Below are 24,064 nucleotides of genomic sequence, written 5' to 3' on the forward strand. Positions count from 1 at the left end.
GACTTCACTCTTCATATTCTTAAACAGTAGGGTTAGCTACTTTCATTAGAGACATAAATATACACGTTATAAGCATTTGTGAGCAATTAAAATGGCCCCACTACTCTTTGTATTCCAAAAACTGGAAATTCGAAATAGCCGTTTTTCTCCAGAGTCACTAGGTATTTCATTAAGGTACAGTGGACTGTAAATACTTATGTTTTTTAAAGCAACATGATAATATTTCCACCAAGAGAAGCAAAGTGGTTTTTTTTCCACAAGGGAAATTTTGGGTATAATCTAATGTAAAACTGCAGCAAAATCTCACCCACAAAGGCTGCCATCTGAGCTGCTGTTCTTCCCACAGAGTTGACAACATCTGTCTCAGCACCAGCTTCCAACATTACCCACGTGATGTCTTTATTACCTAGAGTTTTAAAGGAAACATATTTGTTAATGTTAAGGAGGACACAATTTAAACATCCCTTTTCTAAACTCTTTATACCTTTTCTTCCCCCAGTTCATTTTAGGTTTCGGTCATGTGGATATTTTCATTCTTTTAAAACATGAATCATAACTACAGTAAAGAATAAAATGCTATAGAACCTACTTGGAAATTAACCTTATTTTCTGGAAAACAAATCAAGCAATGCAAAAGCAGTATGGAATTGAATATCGCTTTTTTAAACAAAATGAAATATGTTTTCCTAGAGGTAACGCTTAGAATAAAATCAAAATACACATACAAAAACATTTTTAAAAAAGAGATAAAATGAATAGGGCTCCCCTTTAATATCAGCTAACCCATCCCATTCCTCACACTTACAGGCTCTGGAATAACTATTAACCACAGGGGTATCTATCTTTCTACACCTTTTTTCTATCTAAACATACACATGCTATTCTATTCACATTCTTCTACTAAAGTAGTCATTATGGGTATTTTGCTATTATGAAATATACTCGGTGAAAAGCATTTTCCATTCATTCTCACAAGTTTGAATTATGATTTGCTTAGGAACAGCTCCTGGGAAATATTGCCAGATCAAAGGTTATGCATATTTTGAATGCATTTTGCCAGGCTGCCATCCAGCAAGGTTGGACTGACATGCACTCCCCAAAATAGTGTAAAGAAGTTCCTGAGCATTATAGCTCTTTCTTAACATTTGCCAGTATAATAAGCTAAAAAATAAAATTTATTGTTCTAATTTGCATTTATTTGATTACTGTGCAAAATGTTTTATATTTTGATCAGCCAGTTGTATTTCTTTTGTTTTCCATCCAATTTTCTTTTTTTTTTTTTGAGGCTGAGTCTCGCTCTGTTGCCCAGGCTGGAGTGCAGTGGTGCGGTCATGGCTCACTGCAAGCTCCGCCTCCCGGGTTCAGGCCATTCTCCTGCCTCAGCCTCTGGAGTAGCTGGGACTACAGGCGCCCGCCATGATGCCCAGCTAATTTTTTGTACTTTTAGTCGAGACGGGGTTTCACCGTGTTAGCCAGGAAGGTCTAGATCTCCTGACCTCGTGATCCGCCCGCCTTGGCCTCCCAAAGTGCTGGGATCACAGGCGTGAGCCACCATGCCCCCAAGTTTTCCATCCAATTTTCTACTGCAGTATTTTTCTTTTTATAATTGATTTATAGTAACTTTTTTTTTTTTTTTTTTTTTTTTGAGACAGAGTCTCACTCTGTCACCCAAGCTGGAGTGCCAGGGCATGATCTTGGCTCACTGCAACCTCTGCCTCCCAGGCTCAAAAATCCTCCTCCTCAGCCCCCTGAGTAGCTGGGACCACAGACGTGCACCACCGTGCCTGACTAGTATTTGTATTTTTGGTAGAGACAAGGTCTCACCATGTTGCCTAGGATGTTCTCGAACTCCTGGGCTCAAGTAATCGGCCTGCCTTGGCCTCCCAAAGTGCTGGGATTACAGGTGTGCGCCACTGTGCCCAGCTAAAAGAACTTCTTATATTTAACAATATAATCCTTTAAGGTATATAATAAATATTTTTAGTTTTTCGTTTGTATTTTAACTCTATTTATGGTATATCCTACAAATGAAAATGTTAAATTTTTATCAATATTGTTCTTTTTGGATTCTGTGGTTTATACAGTGCTTAGAAATGCTTCTGGATTCCAGGATTATGAAAATATAGATTATTATCTTCAAACTACAAGGATATTATATTACTTCTGTATTTTTCAAAGAGCTACACCAATTACAGATAACCCCACTTAATTTTAGACAGTGTTTCTAAATTGTCCTTATTCAGCAAATAATAAACAATACAAATCCAAGTAAGTTTCTAAATGGATCATCATATTTAGCACATAAGTGCCAGTGAGGCAAACAGATAGCTCTATCACAGCGACTGTTTGTTCAAGAGAACAAAGAAATTTTCATATCACTTGAAAATATAAAGATAAAGAATATCAAAAGCGGTAACTTGAAAGAAAAACAGATCCAGTTCCTCAATTCCATCAAAATGTTGTCCACATAAAGAATCAATTGATTTAAATAACAAAAGAAACAGATCACCAAATTAATTATATAATTTATTTCCTGCATTATAGCTTTTCAAAAACCAATCGCCATCATTCCTTTCCATAAAACTTGATCATAAAATTAATAAAATCAAAATGCATTTAATCTTCTAGTATATATGTACTTATAACAAGTTTGTATAGGTAACTAATATTTATAAATACTAAAACTTCACCAGAAAGTGCAGCAAACATTAGGGCTGTGTATCCATGTTCATGCTGATGGCAATTTACATCGGCTCCATGTCGCAGTAGTAATTTGCACATATCAAGTTTTCCTTTATATGCTGCATGCATTAGAGGAGTCATTCCATTCTTTAATAGAAAGAGGGAAAAAGTATTAATTTTACTGTTTTTTCTGTACCTATGAACAATTTCTGCAATTAGAAATATAAAATGAATATGAATTAATTAAAATGATCTTTATAATATGTATTTGTATATTTACTTCCACATTTGGATCTTCCATAAACTTCTGAGGAAGAGATGGTTTTATTACTGGAGATGTTTTTACAGATTAGCAAACAGATTCAGAGAGGACTTGCTCAACCTCACATGACTAATAGTGGTGGGAGGGACTGAAACCCAAATTTTCCAAACATACTTACTTTCTCAGAAAGCAAATGAACAAACAGATACAAACACAATTTTTAAAAAGAAGAAAAATCTCAAACAGTGCCTCTCAAGAGGAAAGTTGAATAAAGTATGGCATATGCATAACATGGGATATTTAAATGAATGACCTCATCTGTATGTACAGAATGGAACATTTTTCACAAATTATTGTCAACGAGAAAAGGTGCAGGAAATGCATATTACAGTGGTATCATTTTTTAAAACCATGATTCCCTAAATCACACACATATTTTGATTATACATATGATTTGATTATATGTGATTGTATAAATATGGAGAAATGGTTGGTAGTATTTAGGCTACACTGGTCAAATCACACGTGTATTTTGATCATACATATGATTTGATTATATGTGATTATACATATATGGAGAAATGGTTGGTAGTATTTACGCTAGGCTACACTGTTTGGTCTCCATATGCTTTGTGCATATTCAACGAAACATCCAACCTTTTACGTACTAGCTACTACTATTATTTGGTAGATTCATGGATGAGCTGTTACTGTGAGTGAATTTTCTCAGTAATGTAGGCAAAACGCTGTAAGTACCAAAACAGCAAAGTTGTTTTGGGTGAAAAGCTCTGTAAAACATATAATCCGTTACCTTAGTGAAGCTTAGAATGCTAACATAATGTGAATTATTCTTGATGCTTCCAAATTATTATTATGAACATAAGCCATCATCTTGTTAATGCAGTACACACTATGTTCAGAGGGTTGTGGAGACGAGAATGATAGAGAGGCTGGGACCTTTCATTGCAAAAGAGAAAACTCCATGGAAGCCATGGACATTGCTTGAGAGTAAGAACGGAAAAATGATAAGCAGATGATAACTTTGAAGACTCCCTTAGCTAGGAGTCTCTACAGAGATGGAATGTTAGCATGCTGGGAGTGGGTGGGTGGGTATGGGTAAATCTCGTTGTACAGAGGCAGCCAATGGAGTGCTTTAAGGGAGTAGGAATGGACTGCATGGCCTTTAGCTTTTCAATAAGGCAAAACCATATCGCGAGCATGACTTGGGTGATATCTCCTAAAGGATGATAGAATCTGTCCATAAGAAGCTAGTGTGTAGCCTGAGGGGTGGTAGGGGAAGGACACAGGACCATCAGAAAGGCCACCACAAAGAAGCAAACAGCTGTTTCTTTTGCAGATTTTAGGACCAGACTTCACCATGGAGTTAGTTTTTTCTGTTTATCCAGAACAGGTGGGCAGTCAATCACCCAGCAATCCAATCCTACAACAAGAGGTTATCTAGCTCTGAGAATGAATAATCCCCAGACTACAGAACTGACCTATAGTTTAAAAAACAAAACAAAACAAAACACAAAGCTTTCAACAGAATGTGATGATCTGCTTAAGAGCAAAAGAGATATGCAACGCTTTTGAATCTCACATCACCAACTGTCTTTATTTTCTTGTGTTTGTGTTTTCACTGTCATCTGTGTTAATCAATTCTGCCCATTTACCTGTCTCCTACTACTCCCTTTCCTCTCATTTAAAAAAAAAAAAAGTCCTGTCTCTTTTCTCTTTCTCACTTGTTGTTTTTTGTTCACCAGCTGTCACCTTAGCTGGAAGTGGTTTTTAGAGCAACCCAATGAGAGAAGTTTCTTTCCAGAAAGGTAAATATCGGCCGGGCAAGGTGGCTCACACCTGTAATCCCAGCACTTTGGTAGGCAAAGGTGGGGGGATCACTTGAGGTCAGGAGTTCAAGACTGGCCTGGCCAACATGGTGAAACCCTGTCTCTACTAAAAATACAAAAATTAGCCAGGTGTGGTGGTGGGCACCTGTAGTCCCAACTACTCAGGAAGCTGGAGAAGGAGGATCACTTGAACCAGGGAGGTGGAGGTTGCAGTGAGCCAAGATGGCACCACTGCACTCCAGCCTGGGCGACAGAGCGAGACTCTGTCTCCAAAAAAAAAAAAAAAAAAAAGGTAAATATCCCAATCATAGCATCTGCTGTGCAATCTCCGAACCTGCTCCTTTTGTCATGTTTATAATTCAGTATATGATTTTCCCATATCAAATTTCAGTGCTGTGGTAGATGGTCCTGGGTATTTAAAAAAAAAAAAAAAAAAAACTACTGATAAGTAACAAATTTACACTTATTTTTCAAAGAAGTGGATATCACATATACTTTCCTATCTTAGTTCAATTTTGTGTTATGAGAATTTAGAACAGTGCGAAGGAAAATTATAAATTTTGACTGCAATGATTACTATGCATTATCTTGGTTCTAGTACCACGTTGTTTATAAAAACTTTTCCATGGGCAAAGAGAAAAGAAGTAATATTAATAAATTTTGATGCTCCATAGAGATATAAACCCACCATGCTATAAATTTTCTATTTATTCTAGTGTTTTTATAGTATTTCAGTGTAAATATCCAGAAAAGGAAATAATTTGAAACAATACTGCTTATCTACTAGAAGTAGAAGAGAATATTCCCATGTTCAAAATACATGATGCAACTTAATTTAAAATGTTATATTACAGTTGTAAAGATGAAATAACTTAGCATCAGACAGAATATTAAAATAAATGTCCACCTCAAACTAGAAAGGTAGTGATAAGATTTCATAAAATGTTATCATACTGTAATTCATCAATTCTAAGATGCATCTCACTTTTATATTTAAAATCTCCAGAATTGTCACTTTACTAAAGTCTCACAAATTACCATCAGTTTCCACTCCCCTCATTTAAAAAATATCTAGATGACTTTATAATCGATGGCATCTCTGATTCAATGATATGCAAGAGTAAAAATCCTCACGTCCTTGTCATTTCCCAAAGATAACCTTGCAGGTAGCCTGCTTAACTGAACTGCATGAGAAACGAGCTTCTACAATTCTTTAGATACAATCACCTTAAATATAAAGTTCCTCTCCCATAATTCTTAAGTCAAAGAATTAATCAACATTAGGCTATTACACTGGAATTCTGTCATTAAATGCAGCATCCATTCAGCAAATATTTAATGAGTGCTTAATATATGTCAGGCACTGATCTATACATTGGAGGTAGCAATAAGCAAACTTCATGACTCCCACAGTCTAAGTCCCTGGGATTTACAGTACAGGTGACTAGATGGATAGTGATACAAGTGCTAGAAGAAAATAACATTAAGTAAAGGGGAGCAGTGCCAGAGGGAAAGCGAAGACTATTATTTTAAAGAGGACATTCAAGGAATGTCCCTCTGAAAAGGTGGCACTTGAACAAAGCCCTGAAAGAAGTTAGGGAGGCTAGGAATGCAAATAACTACTGGAAGAATGCTCCAGGGAAAGGGAATGAAAGTGCAAAAAACTCTGTGCTGTGTTCAAGGATGATCACAGAGGCCAAGTCTGTCTGCAGCCCACTCAATCTTCAGGAACACGCAGGAAGTTTCTTGTCTTGATTCTGGTACTTCTATTTGAATATTAAGTATGATGCTAAAGTTTGTGGAAGGTTTCTGCAAATCTTCTATTGGGTTACAGAAGAGTCATTCTATCCTAATTTGTTAGTTTATACCATCAAAGGTTATTATATCTTATAATATACATTTTAGCATCTGTTGAGATGATCCTATTTGTTTCTGTTCTATTCTGTAATATAGTGAATTACACTGAAAGGTTTTCTAAAACTGAACTATCGTAACATTCTTGGAAAAACCTTACTTGGCTATCATGTCTTATAATCCTTTTAATAGATGGCTGCATCAACCTGCTAACATTTTTAGAATTTTTGCCTCTGTATTTATAAAGTGACCCGGGTCCATAGTTTTGTGGAACTTCTTACTATTTGGCATCAGCATTATGCTAGCCTTATCAAATAAATGAATATCTTCCCATCTTTTTCTAAACTAATGGTATAATTAGTGTAAAATGAGAATTAACAGATCCTTAGAGTTTGGTAAAGCTTACTCTGGTTTGCAGCTTTTGAAGGCGGTAGGAGATTTAAAAATATTTATACAAATTTTCCTCAATTATTGATTATTCCAGTTTTTCTACCTTTTTTTTTTTTTTTTTTTTAGACAGTCTCACTCTGTCACTCAGGCTGGAGTGCAATGGTGCGATCTCAGCGCACTGCAACCTCCGCCTCCGGGGTTCAAGCAATTCTCCTGCCTCAGCCTCCCAAGTAGTTAGGAGTACAGGCGCCCGCCACTACGCCTGGCCAATTTTTTGTATTTTTAGTAGAGAAGGGGTTTCACCATGTTGGCCAGGCTGGTCTCCAACTCCTGACCTCAGGTGATCCACCCACCTCGGCCTCCCAAAGTGCTGGGATTATAGGCGTGAGCCATTGCGCGGGGCCCAGTTTTTCTACTTCTGTATGAGATGAATATATCCATTTTAATTTTCTATAAAGATCATATGGGTTTCCAAATGTGTTGGCTTAATAAAAAAGTTATGACAATCTTCTTTATAATTGTAGTTATGTTTTTCTTTCTCCCTCCCTCCCTCCTTCCCTTTCTCATTTCCTTCCACCCATCTTTCCTTCCTTCCTCTCTCCCTCCCTTTCTCCTTTCCTTCCTTCCTCCTTACTGTTTATACATATTGTTTTCTTTCTTGTACTTCCCAAGCTGTATCTATATTTTGGTTTTAAGTTGATAATTTTTCCTGTTTTTTATTTCCTGTTTTATTGAGATACAATTCATACAGAATACAATTTACTCAATTAATTTGTACAAATAAATGGGTTTAATATACTCACAGAGTTGTGCAGCCATCACCACAATCAATTTTTGAATATTTTCATAATCCCTGAAAGAAACTCCATACCCATTAGCAGTCATTTCCCACTTCACCCCACTCCCTTACTCAGCCCTAGTCATCCACTAATTTACTTTCTGTCCCTATGAATTTGCCTATTTTTGGTATTTTGTATAAATGGAACCCTAAAATATGCAGTCTTTTGTGAGTGACTTCTTTCACTTAGCATTAATGTTTTCAAGGTTCACGCACATTGTAGCAAATATCAGCATTTCTTCCATCTTTGTAACTGAATAATACCCATTGTAGGATTATACTACATTTTGTTGATGTATTCATCAGTTGAACATTTGGGTTGTATCTATCTTTGGCTATTATGAATAATGTTGTTATAAACATGCATTTGCATATGCAAAATTTTGTGTGGATATATGTTTTCATTTCTCTTAAGTATATATGTGGGATTTCTGGGTCATATGGTAACTCCATGTTTAATCATGTGAGGAACTTAGAGACTATTTTCCAAAGTGGCTACACAATTTTACATTCCCACCAGCAATGTATGAGGGCTCCAATTTCTTTACATCCTCGCTAATACCTGCTATCCCACCTTTTTGATTATAGCTATCCTGGTGGATATGAAGTGGTATTTCACTGTACTTTTTATTTGCATTTCCCTGATGGTTAATGATGTTGAGCCTCTTTTCATTATATATTGATCATTTATATATCTTCTTTGGAGCAATATCTATCTAGATCCTTGGCTCATTTTTTAATTGAGTTATATATTGTTTTATTATTGAGTTGTAGAAGTTCTTAATATTTTCTAGTTACAAGTCCCTTATCAGATACAATTTGTAAAATTTTTGTCCCATTTTATAGATTGTCTTTTCGCTTTCTCGGTGATATGCTTTGAAACACAATAGTTTTTAATTTTGATTATTTCCAGTTTATCTATTTTTATATTGTTGCTTATGTTTATTTGCTTTACAATTTATTTCTCTTTTTTTCTAAATCATTTCTATTTTTCTTAGTATACTTACTTTTTAAATAATTTCATGAATTGAAAGCTCAGAACACCACGAAGATTACAAGTGCAATGATAAACACTACAAAATTTCTTTTTAGTATCACTTTGGCCAGCAAACAAAGCTTTTGATAAATGTTGTATTTTCAGGTGTAAACAGTTGGCAATTTTTATTTCTTTATCTTCACTAACCTAAGAATTATTTTGAGTCAAAAATACAAATTCCAAGATATGTGCTTCATTATTTGGATTATATTTTTGTTTCTTTTCGAATGTATTATAGTACATTTAGCAAAGCTGTCTGAAATAAGCTACAATTTCCTTTATAAAATAGTATAATACATGGATTAATTTTTATCAATGTTACATGTAAAGAAGAAGATATACTATTTTTTTCTGCTAATATACAGTCCATGTACTGTTAATTGGGTTATCCAAATTTTCTACATCCTACGTTACTTTTTTTCTATTTAATCCGTTAGTTTCTAAAAGGTGCTATTGCGGTCTTACAGATTTCTTCTTGGAGCACCATCATTTTTTTCTTTATGAACTTCAATGCTTACAGTTGATAAGTTTATAAGAAAAGGTTTAAGGCTTTTATGTTCTTGGTGGATGATTAATTTAACATATAAGACAGAATGTCCATATAATTATTTTTTGCCTTAAACTTTATTTTGTCTGATATTAATTTTGCTACCCATGTGTGGGTAAAGAGTTAACAGAACCCCTTTCCCTTCTGCATGAGAAATTGAAGTTCAATGAACTTTTTAGCACTAGACACTAGTGCTATATAATATAGTCGCCACTAGCCACATATGGCTATTAAAATTTAACTTCTAATTAATTAAAATTAAACAAAATTAGAAACTGGTACTTCTAGCCAAGATTAGTAATGAAAACCAGAGTTATCGTCTTCCCAGAGTAACAGAAAAACAGATGAAGTAACAATTTGCAAGACACTGTCGGTTAGGCAATAAAACACGTGATCCCTGAGAAAGGGAGAGCAACTGAATTGGCTCCTACAATTGCCTAGCTTATCACCTTAAGAGGGTTTCTAGGTTACAGTATATGGAGAGGTCAGCCAGACTGAGCCTGGCAGACTACATTGAGGCAATGGAGTTGAGCATCCAGGGTAACCAGGTTGACTTAAGTTCCCAGGAAGAGTAAAAGAGAGAAGAGAGCTGCACAGAAAGAGAATTCTAAAGATCTGCAGAGGGTTTCTTCAGAGTGTTTGGCTGGAGTACTGATCAACACATGCATATGTGGAAACTACCCAAGCCTGGGCAAAGAACTAGCTGACAGCATTACAAGGAACAGCATCCAGAGCTCACACAGGGCCAGGAAGAGTGCCTGTTCGACCAGCCAGGCTGAAAAACCTCGAGCATCTGAGAACATTGCATAGAGGACAAGGAAGTACCTTAGTTCAACACCAGGAAAAAAATCCTTCACTGAGCATTTTGCTAGTTCCACCTAACAAACATGAAAAACTAGAACTGAAATAATCCAACTGCTTCCGAGTAACTTAACTGTGTTCATGAAAAAAAGCTCAGGAGTATTTATCAAAATACAGAATCATACAGCACCCAATAAGGTAAAATTTACAATGTCTAGCACCCAATAAAAAACAATCAAACATGGAAAGAATAAAAACATACAACCCATAAAGAGGAGATAAATCATTCAAAAGAAATAAAAACATATGTCCATCCCAACATTTGTATATAAATGTTCATAGAAGCTTTACGGTAATAGTCCCCAAACGGAAACATCCCAAAACTCTATCAGCCGTTGAATGGATAAAAAGACTATGGTATACACATACAATTAAAAAAATTACTCAGCAAGAAAAAGGAATAAGATATGCTACAGCACAGGTGAATCTCTATGCTAAATAAAAGACGCTAGATTAAAAAAAAGAGTACCTATTGTGTGATTTCATTCATACAAAATTCTTGGAAATGCAAACTAATATATTGTGACTAAAAGCAAATTAATGCTTTCTGCAGGAGTGGGTGGGGAAGGGCAGGAAGGAGAGATTACAAAGGGGTATGAGGAAACCTTTGAGGTGATGGATATCTTCATTATCTTGATTATAGTGATGGTTTTACAGGTATATACATATGTCAAAGCTTAACAAATTTTGTACCTTAAATATGTATAGCTTATTGTATATTAATTATACCTCCATAAAGCTGCTAATAACTGAAAGACATGAAGGAATCTAAATATCCAGTTCCTCAGTCAAACTTTCCTTATTTGAAGTGTTTAATGGTCACACATGGCCAATGGCTACTGTAATGCTCAGATGTTACCATCATTTCCAAAACTTATTTTAGAAGCTATCCCACTATCCTAGGAAATTGAGTTTACATTCACTTAACTTTCCCTAGAAGTGAAGTTGCTGGATCAAATAATATACTCAGTTAAAATTGATACATATTCCAAAAGTTTCTACAGAATAGTATATCAATTTACACTTAACCATTAGCATTTAAAAGTCCATTTTTCCCCATGCTTGACAAGAAATAATATGATTTTGACTTTATTTGCACTTATTTGATTATTAATAAGACTAAACTACTTTTACATGCTTATTTGTCTTTTGTGACCTATTTGCTTACATTTAGTTTAGGAATTATTAGGATAATATGAGCAAAAATGCTAGAAAAAAAAACTTGTATTAACAAATTTGAAGGCTGGGTGCAGTAGCTCATGCCTGTAATCCCAGCACTTTGGGAGGCCAAGGTAGGAGGATCATGAGGTCAGTGTTTGAGGCCAGCCAGGTCAACATAGTGAAACCCCATCTCTACTAAAAATACAAAAATTAGCTGGGAGTGGTGGTGGGTGCCTGTAATCCCAGCTACTCGGGCGGCTGAGGCAGGAGAATCACTTGAAAGCGGAAGGCGGAGGTTGCAGTGAGCCGAGATTGTGCCACTGCACTCCAGCCTGGGCGAAAGAGCAAAAGTCCATCTCAAAAAAAAAAACTGATATATTATCTCTTCTTTTAGGAAGTAAAATCCTTTATTAAACTTCCAAAATCTTACCTCATCCAAACAGTTGACACGAACATTCTTGCTGGATAATAATGTTCCAGCTTCTTGGACAGTACCTTGAAAAAAAAAAAGAAAAGAAAAGTAAGGTTATTTATCACTAGAATAAGAGAAAAATCTAACATCAAGGAAATAAACTTTAAGGAGTTACCTGTAAAAGTAAGTCTAGTCAGTGTAGGTTGCTAAGAAATGAAACATCCAATCACAAACTATTTATTTTACAAATTAATTGTCCAGTAGAATAGATTTACAGAAACTAAAAATAGCTTCATCTTGTTTTTATTTTCACTGACCTTAAAGTATATTACATTGGCCACATTTTCCTTTTGGCAGTAATACAATAACCACAAAGCATAAGATTTAATACTGAAAAAAATCTTAAAGGGCATCTAATCCAAATCACCATCTGAAGCTTAAATTCCAGTCAATGTAATACTTGGAATTCAAAATGCAGTCAGTATTTATATAATTTGTCAGCACCACATCTGGTGAATTGATGGCATATTTATAATAGAATGCTTGGTTTGGAAATACTTAGGTGAAACATATCTTTAATGTCTAGTACTATATAAAAGTGCTCTGTGATCAGTACTCACCACCCCGAAAGTCAACTAATGTAAACCTGAAGGTCACTCCTCTGTAAATTTGGAAAGAAGCTATAATTGGGCCACAGTTGGCAGGTTTTTCCAGTCTTCTACAAGGCATAATGACAGAAGCATACTTGCAGGAGAGAATGTTGCTATTATCATTAGCACAAGTCAGCCACACATTTTGCCAAGAAATTTCTGATTTACTGGGAAGAGAACAATGAAATTGAATGTGCTGAGGGAGAAAGGCTAAGATAAGCCTCTCCTATAAAAGAATATAAAAGAATAGGTAAATCTCCCAACCAGGTTATTTCCTCTCTTTAAGTTTAGACTTGTAGTGTGAGAATGTGCTAAACTCTGCTAGCCTTCTAGAGTTAAAGATGAAATGCAAAGTAAAGATGAGCATGCTTCTTTCTCTCTGACCCACTTCTTAAGCAAGTCACCCGAGTTCCCCTCACCAACAGGAGAAACAGAAATGTCTCCTAGATAGACAGAGAAATAGCTCTGTTGGGAAAACGTCAAGTGAATGATCTACATGCCCCTGGAGTATGATGGCAGCTATTTTATATATATATATATAAAATATATATATATATATATATAAAATAGTGCATTTTTCTGACCCTGTATTCCATCTGAAAGCAGTTAGTATCACTGGCTGAATGGCTATGAGAGGGCCAAGCTCTTGTGTGTGTGAGCATGCAAGCCAGTTCTACATGAAACCTTATTCATACCTGTGGCTTCTCATCAGAGAATTTCTCAAAAATCTTTATAGAAGAATAAAAGCAGAGCAAAAAACCCTGCACCCCACTTTCTCTTGAGGAAGATGCTTCATCCAAATCCCATTCTCCACGGAGAACCAAAGTTATTTTCTATCTTTTTCTATCTGCCCAGGAGATGTTTTTGCAAGAAAAGGAGAATACTACAGGGATTATGAGCATGTCAAAGCCTACTACATGTGAAGAGTAGAATGGGGATTAAGACCATAAACATTTGGTTCTCATTAGAGAACAGGCTGATAATTCTCTAAGATGTTTGCCCAACAGCCAATAATCTAAGTTAATATACTCTGTAAGGGAACAATACATTTTAAAGATGATGTATATATAATGGAAAACAAACTGTTCTCTCCTGCTAAACTCTCACTCAATAGTCTCAATCCTTCACTTCTGACACCAGATATATGGGGGTTTCCCCCATATACACAAAGCAGTTCTCCACTGGACACCAATGGGTATCCTATAATTTAACTCATTTCTAACACTGTTTACCTGAAGTTAGAGTCACAACTAATAGGTGAAGGGCTCAGTCCTCAAGACTGTCCCCACTTCAGATGCCAATCATAAGCCTCTGTACTTCTGACTGGCTATAAGTCAGGGTTCCCATGATCCCCTCCTCATGTTCCATAATTTGCTAGGACAGCTCACAGAACTCAGGGAAACACTACTTACATTTACCCATCAATTGCAAATAATATTACAAAGGAAAAAGATGAACAGCCAGATAGAAGAGGGACAAAGAGCAAGGTATGTGGCACGGGGCACAGAGATTCCACGCTCTTTCCAGGCACCCATTCTTCCAAGAACTTCCATGAGTTCAGCAATCTGGAAGCTCTCAGCAACTGGTAGTTCAATAATATTTATGCAAGCTTGATCACATAGGCGTGACCTATTATTAAGTCAGTCTTCAGCTCCTCTCCCTTTCCTAAAGATGGGGGGAGGGGTGGAGTTGAAAATTTCAACCTTCTAATCATGGCTTGAACTTTCTCATGACCAGCCCCCATCCTGAAGCTATCCAACAGTCACCTCATTAGAACAAAACACATTTCTAACGCCCAGGAAATTCCAAGGGATTAGAAACTCTGTGTCAGGTAGCAGGGTCAAAGACCAAATATTAGAACAATAGATGCACCCAGCACCCCTATTGCTCAGGAGATTATATGGGTTTTAGGAGCTCTGTGTTAGGAGCCAGGGGCAGAGACCAAATAGATATTTCTTATTATATCACACACGTACACACATCCACAATCACACACGCACCACTCAACAGGTTAAGGTTAGCCTTTTGAAATGCAGGGACTGGAATGAGAAAAATAATCTGAAACAGATTGGGCTTCTAGAGAATAAAAATAGATTTGGAACATGGATGAGCAAAACACTCCAAGAGGAAAGACTGTGTTGATTTCCAGTTTGCTGTTCACAATGTAATGACATTGGTCAGAAATTATAGAAGGTCCAGAATAGCATAGAAATGTGAAACACATGGCTCACACAGAAGGATTTTTACTTTATGTCATTCCTACTGTCCACAGTAGACTTAAATAATATTTTACAAGTAAGTGTAAAAGATTAATTGCTTTATTCTGGGAAATAAATGTGTTAAATCTGATTTAACAAACTACTGGGAGTGGAAGATAGAGTACCATAAGAAGGGATGTGCAAGGAGCCAACATTTACCTTCATTGGAGATAAGAAACAACAGACCTAAACTAATGAATGTAATAATTAGTGATTTATTTCACTTTAGAGAATTTCTCCAACTGCTCAAACCAAAGAAGAAAATACAGCATAACCTGCCTCATTAGGGTGGAATTGATCACTTTATCTGGATGAACAAGCATTTTAGGAGAGAAGAGATTACGTACATAATATTTTCCCAGCATGGACAATATAATGAGATCCCATCTCTACAAAAAAATTTCTAAAAAATTAGCCAGGTGTGGTGGCATGCACCTGTAGTCCCAGCTACTCAGGAGGCTGAGGTGGGAGGATTACTTGAGCCCAGGGGGTCGAGGCTGCAGTGAGCTATGATCATGCCACTGTAATCCAGCCTAGGCAACAAAGTGAGACCCTGTCTCAAAAAAGAATGATATTCTTAGTGTTACTGCTCTCTCTTCTACTACATTATAGCTTTTTCAGGAATACTATAAAATGGAACAAGACCTGCAAAACTTGGCCAGGCGTGGTGGCTCATGCCTGTAATCCCAGCACTTTGGGAGCCAAGGCAGGTGGATCACCTGAGGTCAGGAGTTCGAGAACAGCCTGGCAAACATGGTGAAACCCCATCTCTACTGAAAAAAAAAATACAAAAATTAGCCGGGCGTAGTGGCACGTGCTTGTAGTCCCAGCTACTCAGGAGGGTGAGACAGGAGAATTGCTTGAACGCAGGAGGCGGAGGTTGCAGTGAGTCAAGATCACGCCACTGCACTCCAGCCTGGGTGACAAGAGCGAGACTCTGTCTCAAAAATAATAAGTAAATAAATAAATAAAAAGACCTGTAAAACTCTGTTTCCTTACCTACAAAATAAGGATAATAATATCCATCCCACAGTTATCTGAGGGATAACTGTGGAGCACATATAAGCCTTTATTAGATCTTTTTATTTTGTATTCAGAGCAGCACAATATAATTCATTGTGACATTTCTAATATCTAGATCGGGAACACGGGTCTCTACTAAAGACAAGCAGATGTAGCCAAAACAAACAGAACAGGAGAAACAAACATTCTGTTTTCGGCAATTCATCACACAGCCATGAGATTCAAACACGTATAGATTTCAATCATTATTCATTATTATTATTTTAATTTTTTATAGATACAGGGCCTTACTCCATCGCCCAAGCTGGAGTGCAGTGGCATGATCACAGCTCACTGCAGTCTTGAATTCCTGGGTTCAAGCAATCCTCCTGCTTGAACCACTTGAGTAGCTAGGACTACAGGTGCATGCCACCACACCCAGCTAATTTTTACATTTTTTTTATAACAGTATGTTGAGACCTAGGCTGGTTGCAAACTCCTGGGTCCAAGTGATCCTCCTGCCTCTGCCTCCCAAAGTGCAGAGGCGTCACTCTACAGGCATGAGCCACTGTGCCCAGCTGGACAGCAATCATTATTTATTGGAATCCATGAAAACGGATATTTTAAGGAATATATAATCGAGGTAAGGATTTAGAAATCTATTTGGCTTTGTTAGTTGTTAGAGTGTTTACGTATAAGTAAAATCATATAAAAATGTTTAAAGTGCCTTAATTTTAAAACAAGAACATATGGATATAGATTTTGATATAATCATAGATATAAAGCTGTAAATATATTTTAAAAGTGAAACTCCATCTCTACTAAAAATACAAAAATTAGCCAGGCGTGGTGGCACACACCTGTAATCCCAGCTACTCAGTAGGCTGAGGTAGGAGAATTGCTTGAATCTGGGAGATGGAGGTTGCAGTGAGCCGAGAGTGCACCACTGTACTCCAGCCTGGGTGACAGAGTGAGACTCCGTGACACACACACACACATACACACACACACACACACACACACACAAAGTGGAGACCTCTAAGTATAACATGCATTTTGAAATCGTGAATTTGTGTGATGTTTCTAAAAGGTCTCCTACTCATACCTATTTTTAGACTTTGTAACAAAATGATCTTAAATTAGTATTACGGAGCACTGTATAAAATTGAGAGTAGCTAAAAGAGCTGTTGTTGTGAAAATGAACATAATGAAGATAATGAAGCCCATATAGGCTGCATAACCTGTTCAGTCATCCAACTAATGGTAACCATATATTTTAAGTTAATTTTTTTCTCTGAAAGCTGTATTATAATTGGTTATAAGCAGACTTGAATGTTTCTCAACCATAACGACACCAGAAGCATTATTAATGACACAGGACCTTACAATAGGATCTTATTTCAATAGCCCCAAATTGGAAACAACAATTGGGCATCAATGTGAATGGATGCACAAATAGTAGTATATCCTTCCAGTGGAAATGAAAGAAGAAAATAATCTACGTACTATTGGTATACACAATAAATACGAACCCGAAAATCATACTGTTGAATGAAAGAAGCCAGCCCCCCTCAAAAAAAGGATACTTATTGTATGATTTCACCAATATAAAACTGTAGAATAGAGAAATCTAATCAACAGAGGCAGAGATCTGTTAGTGGTTGCCTGCAGATAGCGGTGAAGGTAGTGACAAATCACAAAGAGGCATAAGGCCTTTTTAGGGGGTGATGAAGATGTTCATTGTGTTGATCTTAGTGATGGTTTCACAGATGTATATTTAAATCAAAACTGATAAAAAAAAAAAAGTGTGTACCTGTAATATGTGCAATTTATTGTATCTCAATAAAGTTGGTAAGAAAAAGCCTTATTATCTAAACCTGTTTCATAGCTCCTTTACACAGATAAGAAAAAAAAAAAATAGGAAGTATAATACTTTCTTGTTAGCAACAGTGAGCCCAGGAATTTCAGGTACTAAATAAGAGAAGTAATGGGAAAATTATCTAGCTCATAGCCTTAAAAAAGGTTTAATTTATTTCATAATAGTGCTTGCTTGGAGATTAATGAAAAAGGTATCAAAGCTTAGGAGAATGGGTCACTCTACAAGTAATATAAGCCAGTTAAACACAGTTCAATTTTCTCTTATATATTGTTAAATGAATGCTGTCATTAACTATGATTTAAATGGGTATGTTGGAAACAGATTTTCATTTTCATCTGGAACTTCTTGGCATTCTAATAAATAAAAAGCCCCACTTACAGTCTGGTAATTTCTGGAGAGCAGTGGCTGGCAGATGGAAATCACTTAAATGTTTGCCGAGTTTATTTCAGATTGGCCAAGATGCCAGGCCAGACTTTGCTGAAAAGTTATTGTTAGTTCAAAGTACTTGAACTTACTGTCTAGTCTAGAGTTTTTCAAAGTTGAAAAATCTATGAAAGAAAAAAAAAAAAAACTCCTCACTTCACCCACTTTAAAAAAAATGCCTCTCTTTGGCACAAATATAAACTTTGCTTATGACCTTTCTTCAACTATAAAACAAAAATTTAAATTTAATGCACACAGAACTACAAAATCAGTAACATTTAAAACTGAGTTAACTTGACAGATGTTGTTTTGCTAAAACTAAATGGCCTCTCAAAGTGAATATTGTATGGACTGCTATGGCACTGGTTTCATGTTTTGTTTAGTTTGTTTTTAAGTACAGCCTATTTATTACCTATGGGCCCTGTGATACCTGTGATACCTCTTCTCTGCCACTTACCTGTTTGACACTGTTTCCTAACTTCCCAGTCCCTCAGTTTCCTTGCCTATAAAGTGAAGATTACCATATTTATCACAAACACAAGCAGTGTTTTAAATGCTTTAACTATACTAACTACTTTCATCCCTGTAACAACATTGTGAGGTGGCTATTATTATTATTATTACTATTTTTCACACAGAGTACTTGAGGCTCAGGAAAAGTCACTTGCCCAAAGGCCACATTACCAGTAAATGAGTTAGAATTTCAAACCAGACCTGCATGGTTAACCACTATCCCATGCTGTCTCTCATACTGCCATAGCTTAAAATAGCTCATCAAAATTAAATGCATTAATATATGTAAAGTACTTAAAATTTTGTGTGGCTTGCAGTAACAGTCAATAAACGCTGGCTGTGATTGTTTTTCTCATATCTCCCATTACTTTCCTTTATGAGTGCAAGTGATGTCCCATAGACCTTCATTTGGCAAGAATGCATCACATACTAGGTCCACATCAGTTCTTTTCTCACTGGCATGGTCCAATTAAAGTGATGAAAGCATCAGTGCACTCATGCAACTTGATGCACCCTATGAGCCCAGAAATATCATGGCACTAACCAAAATAAATGCCCATTAATTTAGGTTTATATAATCTTTGAAATAAATACTGGTGGACACCTGAGAATATATCCAAGGAATCCTTTCTCCCCTCTCAAAGACTCAATTTATAAAACTGCTCATTATTTTTCACTTTTAAGAGATCACAGGATGGGCCAGGCCCAGTGGCTCATGCCTGTAATCCCAGCACTTAGGGAGGCCGAGGCAGGAGGATCACTTGAGCCCAGGAGTTCGAGACCAGACCTCCCTATGGGCAACATAGGGAGAACCGCCCCCCCGCTGACCCCCATCTCTAAAAAAAAAAATCTTTTTAAAGTAGCCATCATAGTGGTTCACATCTATAGTCCCAGCCACTAGGGAGGCGGAGGCTGCAGAGAGCTGCAACTCCAGCCTGGGTGAAGAGGGAGATCCTGTCTCAAACAAACGAGAGAGACAGAGGGAGAGTGAGTGTGAGAGAGAGAGAGAGAGAGAGAGAGAGAGAGAGAGAGAGAGAGGACATGTACTAGCTCTGTACTGCTTAAAATAATTTTTGTCCCTGGTGGATTGATCCTTTGTCTCCTTTGTGCCCAACACACAACCTGGCAAACAGCGAGAACTTACATGCTTGCTTAATTGAATCCCGGAGCCATCAAAGGCAGGGAGAAATTACCCAGAGACAGGAAGAACTGAAAGACTGAAATGCCAAATAGGTCAGCGAGAACCATGCAGTACAACAATATAAACTCTAACCCAAATCCCCAAATTCCAGGCAAAGAACACATCATTGATATACATAGCTGTGACTGACTTAGAATAGTTGAGATCAGATCGAGTGGGCTCAGCTCATCAGCACCTGTTGAGTTCAAACCTGAATTTTTTCTCCTTCGCCTGTAGAATTTCCTTGTCGCTATGAAGAATAAATCTGCCTTATTCTCTAGGATCCCACATTTCGGCCTGGCTACTAAGTAAATAAAACTGGAAACTGGGAAGCCTTATGCTGCAATGACTGGCACCTCTGCCATTCGAGGACAAACATAGCCATCCTATTATTGAGTTTAAAATCACCACATTAATTGCCCGGAGTCCCACACATCCCCATTCCCGCACCGTGAGGGTGCAGGAGAAGTATGCAGTCACGCTGATGTCACCTGCCAGGTAACGGGACTCGGCAGGGAACTCCTCTAGGACTTCCACTCGGGGACTCCGGGGAAATATGGCTTCTGGCTCGTCCTCGGGGCTCCCCGCTGGGACTCAGCACAGCGGAAGTGGGGCACGCACTGGGAGAGTGGACAAGAAAGCGCGAAGGAGCGCGATTAGAAGGTCGCATCTGTGCAACGTGGGCCGAGGGGTGGGTGTGGAGGCCTCACCAATTTCCTTGTCTCTCTAGGGTTCCTGAGGCTGTCGGAGCTTCTGGAAGCCAGGGAGGCCCTGGATGCGGAAGTCTCAATGCAGCAAATTACAGACCTAGTTCTGTGCCCTTATGAAGCACCCCTCTCCCTAAGGGCGCCCTCCACTCCCAAGCGGGGGCGGGGATCGGCAAAGGATCCAGATCATTCGGCCTGCGGAAGTCTAAAGAGCCATTTAGACACCCGCCTAAGAACCTGAAACTACCAGGACCGAACGCAGTCAAAATCCCTGGGGAGCAGTGAAGAATTGACACACTGGGGCCCACACCTCGGGACGCTCGCATTAATCTAAGGCGGGGCGTGGAAATCCTTACGTTACCAAAAGCGGATTTAGAGGCCGAGCCTCTGTAACTACCTCTCCTGTCCCAGCACTGCTTCTACCTCCCCATCTCTCCGCCCCTGCAACCCTTCCCAGACCAAAGGGAGAAACGCTCTTTCCCGGTTCCAGGCTGCCAACCTTGCAGAACCGCAGCCAAAGGTCACGCAGGCCAGGGGCGCCCCCCCGGATCTGCCACGCCCCCCGGCCAGGCTGGCCGCGTCGGCGTCGCAGCCCAGCACCCGTACCTTTCCCGATGACTTCCAGCAGCTCCTTCTCCTCCTGGGTCAGCTCGCCTTTCTTCATGTGAACCATTGCTCCCGCCAGCTTGAAGGTTATTCTGTTTCTTAGGAAGTATTAAAAAAGAAAAGATGCGTCTGTATTGGGAACGCCAGCCGCAATGAGGCAACTTGAGACCAAGACACTGAGTAGCCAACCGCGGAAACGCTGCGCTTCTCTCCTCCCTCCCGCGGGCTGGCGGACAGCGGGCGAGCTCGGGCGAGCCAGGCTGGCGGTCTCTGCAGGCCCAGCGGCAGTCACCGCCCGCCGCCTGTCATTGGCCCGGCCGAGGAGGAGGAGCCGCAGGAGGTGTCAGCAAGAGATCGCCATTGGAGAAAGCGGGGAGGGAAAAACCAAATGCAGAAAGCTGGAGGGGGGAATTAAATTGCTCTTATACGTTCCGCACCCCTATCCTGTCCGGTTCAAATATTTCGCCACACGCAATATTGAAAATGCTACATCTGGCAGTTCTGTGCTCAGCGACGGCTTTTTGGGGCGTGCAGAGGTTCCCGGTTGTCGCCGTACCCCCACTATACCCCCAGGAGTGGCGCGGTCTGGGCAGGGGCGGTCTGGGAGGCGGGGGCGGTACGGGAGGCGGGGCTGCGCCGGGTTCCGTGTGTCTATGTCAATGTGTCTGTCCTTCACTCCTCCATTGTCTGCTGCCGCTGCTGCCGCTGCCGCCGCTGCCGCTGCACGAATCGCCGCAGTCCCCAGCCTTGCGCGTCGTCGCTACCTCCTCGGACAGGTGAGAAGCAGCCCAGGTGAGACAAGGGGTGCCGGGAGGGTTGCGAGAGCAGCGACTGCCGCCCCGCCGGGGCTTCCATCGGGCCGGAGCTGGCGGGGAGGAAGCATGTGCCTCCTGGGGCGGCTTCCTGCCTCGCGGTGGAGAAGCCCCCGCTCCACCTCATCATCACCGCGCTTACGGGGTGTCAGTGACCTGGGATGAAGACCTCCGACTCGCAACGTTTGGCCGCCCCGGGAGACCGTGGGACCGCAAGCGGGCGGGTGGGGGCCAGCCACGCGGTGAGAAGTGGCGGGTGCACATGGTCTCGTGCGTGGCACCGCCAGACGCGGCTCCCGGGGAGGCTGGGGCCAGGGCTCTGGGCTAGGGGTCGGGAGGAGAGCGCCCCATTACTAGCGAGTCAGTGAGGACAGACTCGGGAGAAGGTAGTTTTTACGTTGGTAATCCTCGCCCTCCCCACTACTTGTCATCTCTTTGGCTTCTGTGGAAGCTGTAGAAGAAAACCGGACCTGATCGCCTAATGTTGCTTGTTAACGATGTTTGGAAACAATTTACACTTGCACTAATACTTCGTTTATGAGAGACAGCCTGGGGGAGGAAAGGGCTTCTTTGCTCTGCTAGAGTTCTTGGTTCTCTTTGTAACTCAGATCTTGAGATTTATGGAAATAGGGAGTGGAGGGTGGGGAGGTTGGAGAGGGCGGAGATTAAATTGGTGTTGCTGCCTATATATAGCCTTAGATTAGCCTCTTAATCCAACCTTCATTCAACTGTAATATGTAGCCTGGAGCTTCAACCATAGGTAGATGGGGATAAATACAAGTGTGTACTCAGAAATAAGATTTGCTTGCTAAAATGTGGGAATCAGTGATTTCTCCAGGGTACACATTTATATTTACATCATCAATGAAAGTTTCTTTGAAAATTAGTGTTTATGTTTTACTGTTGTTTCCCTACAGAGTAGTATTGATGTTTCTCTCAATATGTGTGTCAAAGAGACATGTATGTGTCAAAGAGAAATATTTGAATAATTATGTAGGTGGTTTTTGTTAAGCATCCCCAGGACCACTGTTTCTTCTCATAGTGCCATACAAAAAGCGAAATCCATTTTCCTCTGGCCTTAGGCGTTTATTTTGTGTGAAGCTTTCACTAACACATCTGAAATCTCCTGGAGTATGTTTATCATTATTTCCTGCCTTTAGCAAAAATCTTTCCTAAACTCCAGCTGTTTTTGCCCCCTAAAGCTTCAGCTTCAAAGGCTGGGACAGATCTGAGCCAGAACATCTTACATGAAAATGGTTTGAAATTATTCATCTCAGTGTATAACAAAGATACTTTTGTTGGATGATGCTTTAATAATGATGTGGCTGTTCAGGCAAGTAGTAAGGCTTCTGAGAGTGACCGATCTTTTGTAATGCTGTTAGTTCCAGAGTTACAATTGATTTATAATACAGTATCATGCGGAAGAAACCCACAAACCTAAAAAAACGCGTGAGTAGTAACCTCCTGGAACATGTGATTTAGCATCTTACCAGCAGATGCATACACAGAATTGGGTACTTCATTGCTAGTATTTCCATCTCTTGTGCCAAATCTGGGCCATGGTTACTTGAAGGTCACACCTGTTTGTCTCACTGGGGTTGTCAGTTCCTCGAGGATAGCAACTAACTATTTTCTTGATGCCTTATGACACTTGTTTGGTATTTAGTGCTCTCTGAATACATGACCAGTGAATTTAGAGACAATAACATTGAAAGAGAATCTAACATCTACCTAGAAATGCAGATAAATCATGTTCAGTTTACATTTCTAGAAACAGATTCATAATGGGTACTGTTCATTAGATGGATTGATCACATTAGTAGTTGTATGGTGTAAATATTTAATGTAGGAATAAGATTAGATAATGAGCATATTAAAATAGATTCACATCAAAGAAGTTTTATTGATAATAAGATGGCTACTTCATATTGAGTATTTAGTCTGTGCTAGATATTCTACCAGATGCTTTGCATATAATTATTCTATTGTTATGACAACTCAGGAATTAGCCAATTTTATCCCCACTTCTGCAAATAAGAGGACAGAAACTAAGGGAAATAGTTTGTCCACAACCCCATATTAGGAAGTGTCAGAGTCAGAATTGGAATAATGATTTCTGAAATGTGTGAAATGTTGTATGTGTC

General features: G+C 39.0%; 2 protein-coding genes across 4 annotated transcripts in view; one reads left to right on the forward strand and one right to left on the reverse strand.

Annotated features, from left to right (window-relative positions):
* ANKMY2 (ankyrin repeat and MYND domain containing 2) overlaps window positions 1-21,419 on the reverse strand; it is a 47,070-nt gene extending 25,651 nt beyond the window's left edge. The window contains exons 1-4 of one of the 2 annotated variants that reach the window (XM_050785384.1): window positions 21,109-21,419; window positions 11,909-11,973; window positions 2,691-2,829; window positions 308-406 (exon numbers count right to left, since the gene is read on the reverse strand). In XM_050785384.1, the coding sequence (XP_050641341.1) occupies window positions 308-406; window positions 2,691-2,829; window positions 11,909-11,973; window positions 21,109-21,175 (370 nt within the window). In that variant the 5' untranslated portion in view covers window positions 21,176-21,419. The remainder of the gene's footprint in view (window positions 1-307; window positions 407-2,690; window positions 2,830-11,908; window positions 11,974-21,108) is intronic. The other variant, XM_050785385.1, reaches the window with a different exon arrangement.
* A 297-nt stretch (window positions 21,420-21,716) lies between these two features.
* BZW2 (basic leucine zipper and W2 domains 2) overlaps window positions 21,717-24,064 on the forward strand; it is a 59,269-nt gene continuing 56,921 nt past the window's right edge. Inside the window, exon 1 of one of the 2 annotated variants that reach the window (XM_050785379.1) lies at window positions 21,717-21,900. The gene's annotated coding sequence lies outside the window, so the exon portion shown is untranslated. The remainder of the gene's footprint in view (window positions 21,901-24,064) is intronic. The other variant, XM_050785375.1, reaches the window with a different exon arrangement.

This window comes from Macaca thibetana, chromosome 3 (genome assembly GCF_024542745.1).
Source record: "Macaca thibetana thibetana isolate TM-01 chromosome 3, ASM2454274v1, whole genome shotgun sequence".
NCBI classification, from domain to species: Eukaryota; Metazoa; Chordata; class Mammalia; order Primates; family Cercopithecidae; genus Macaca; species Macaca thibetana.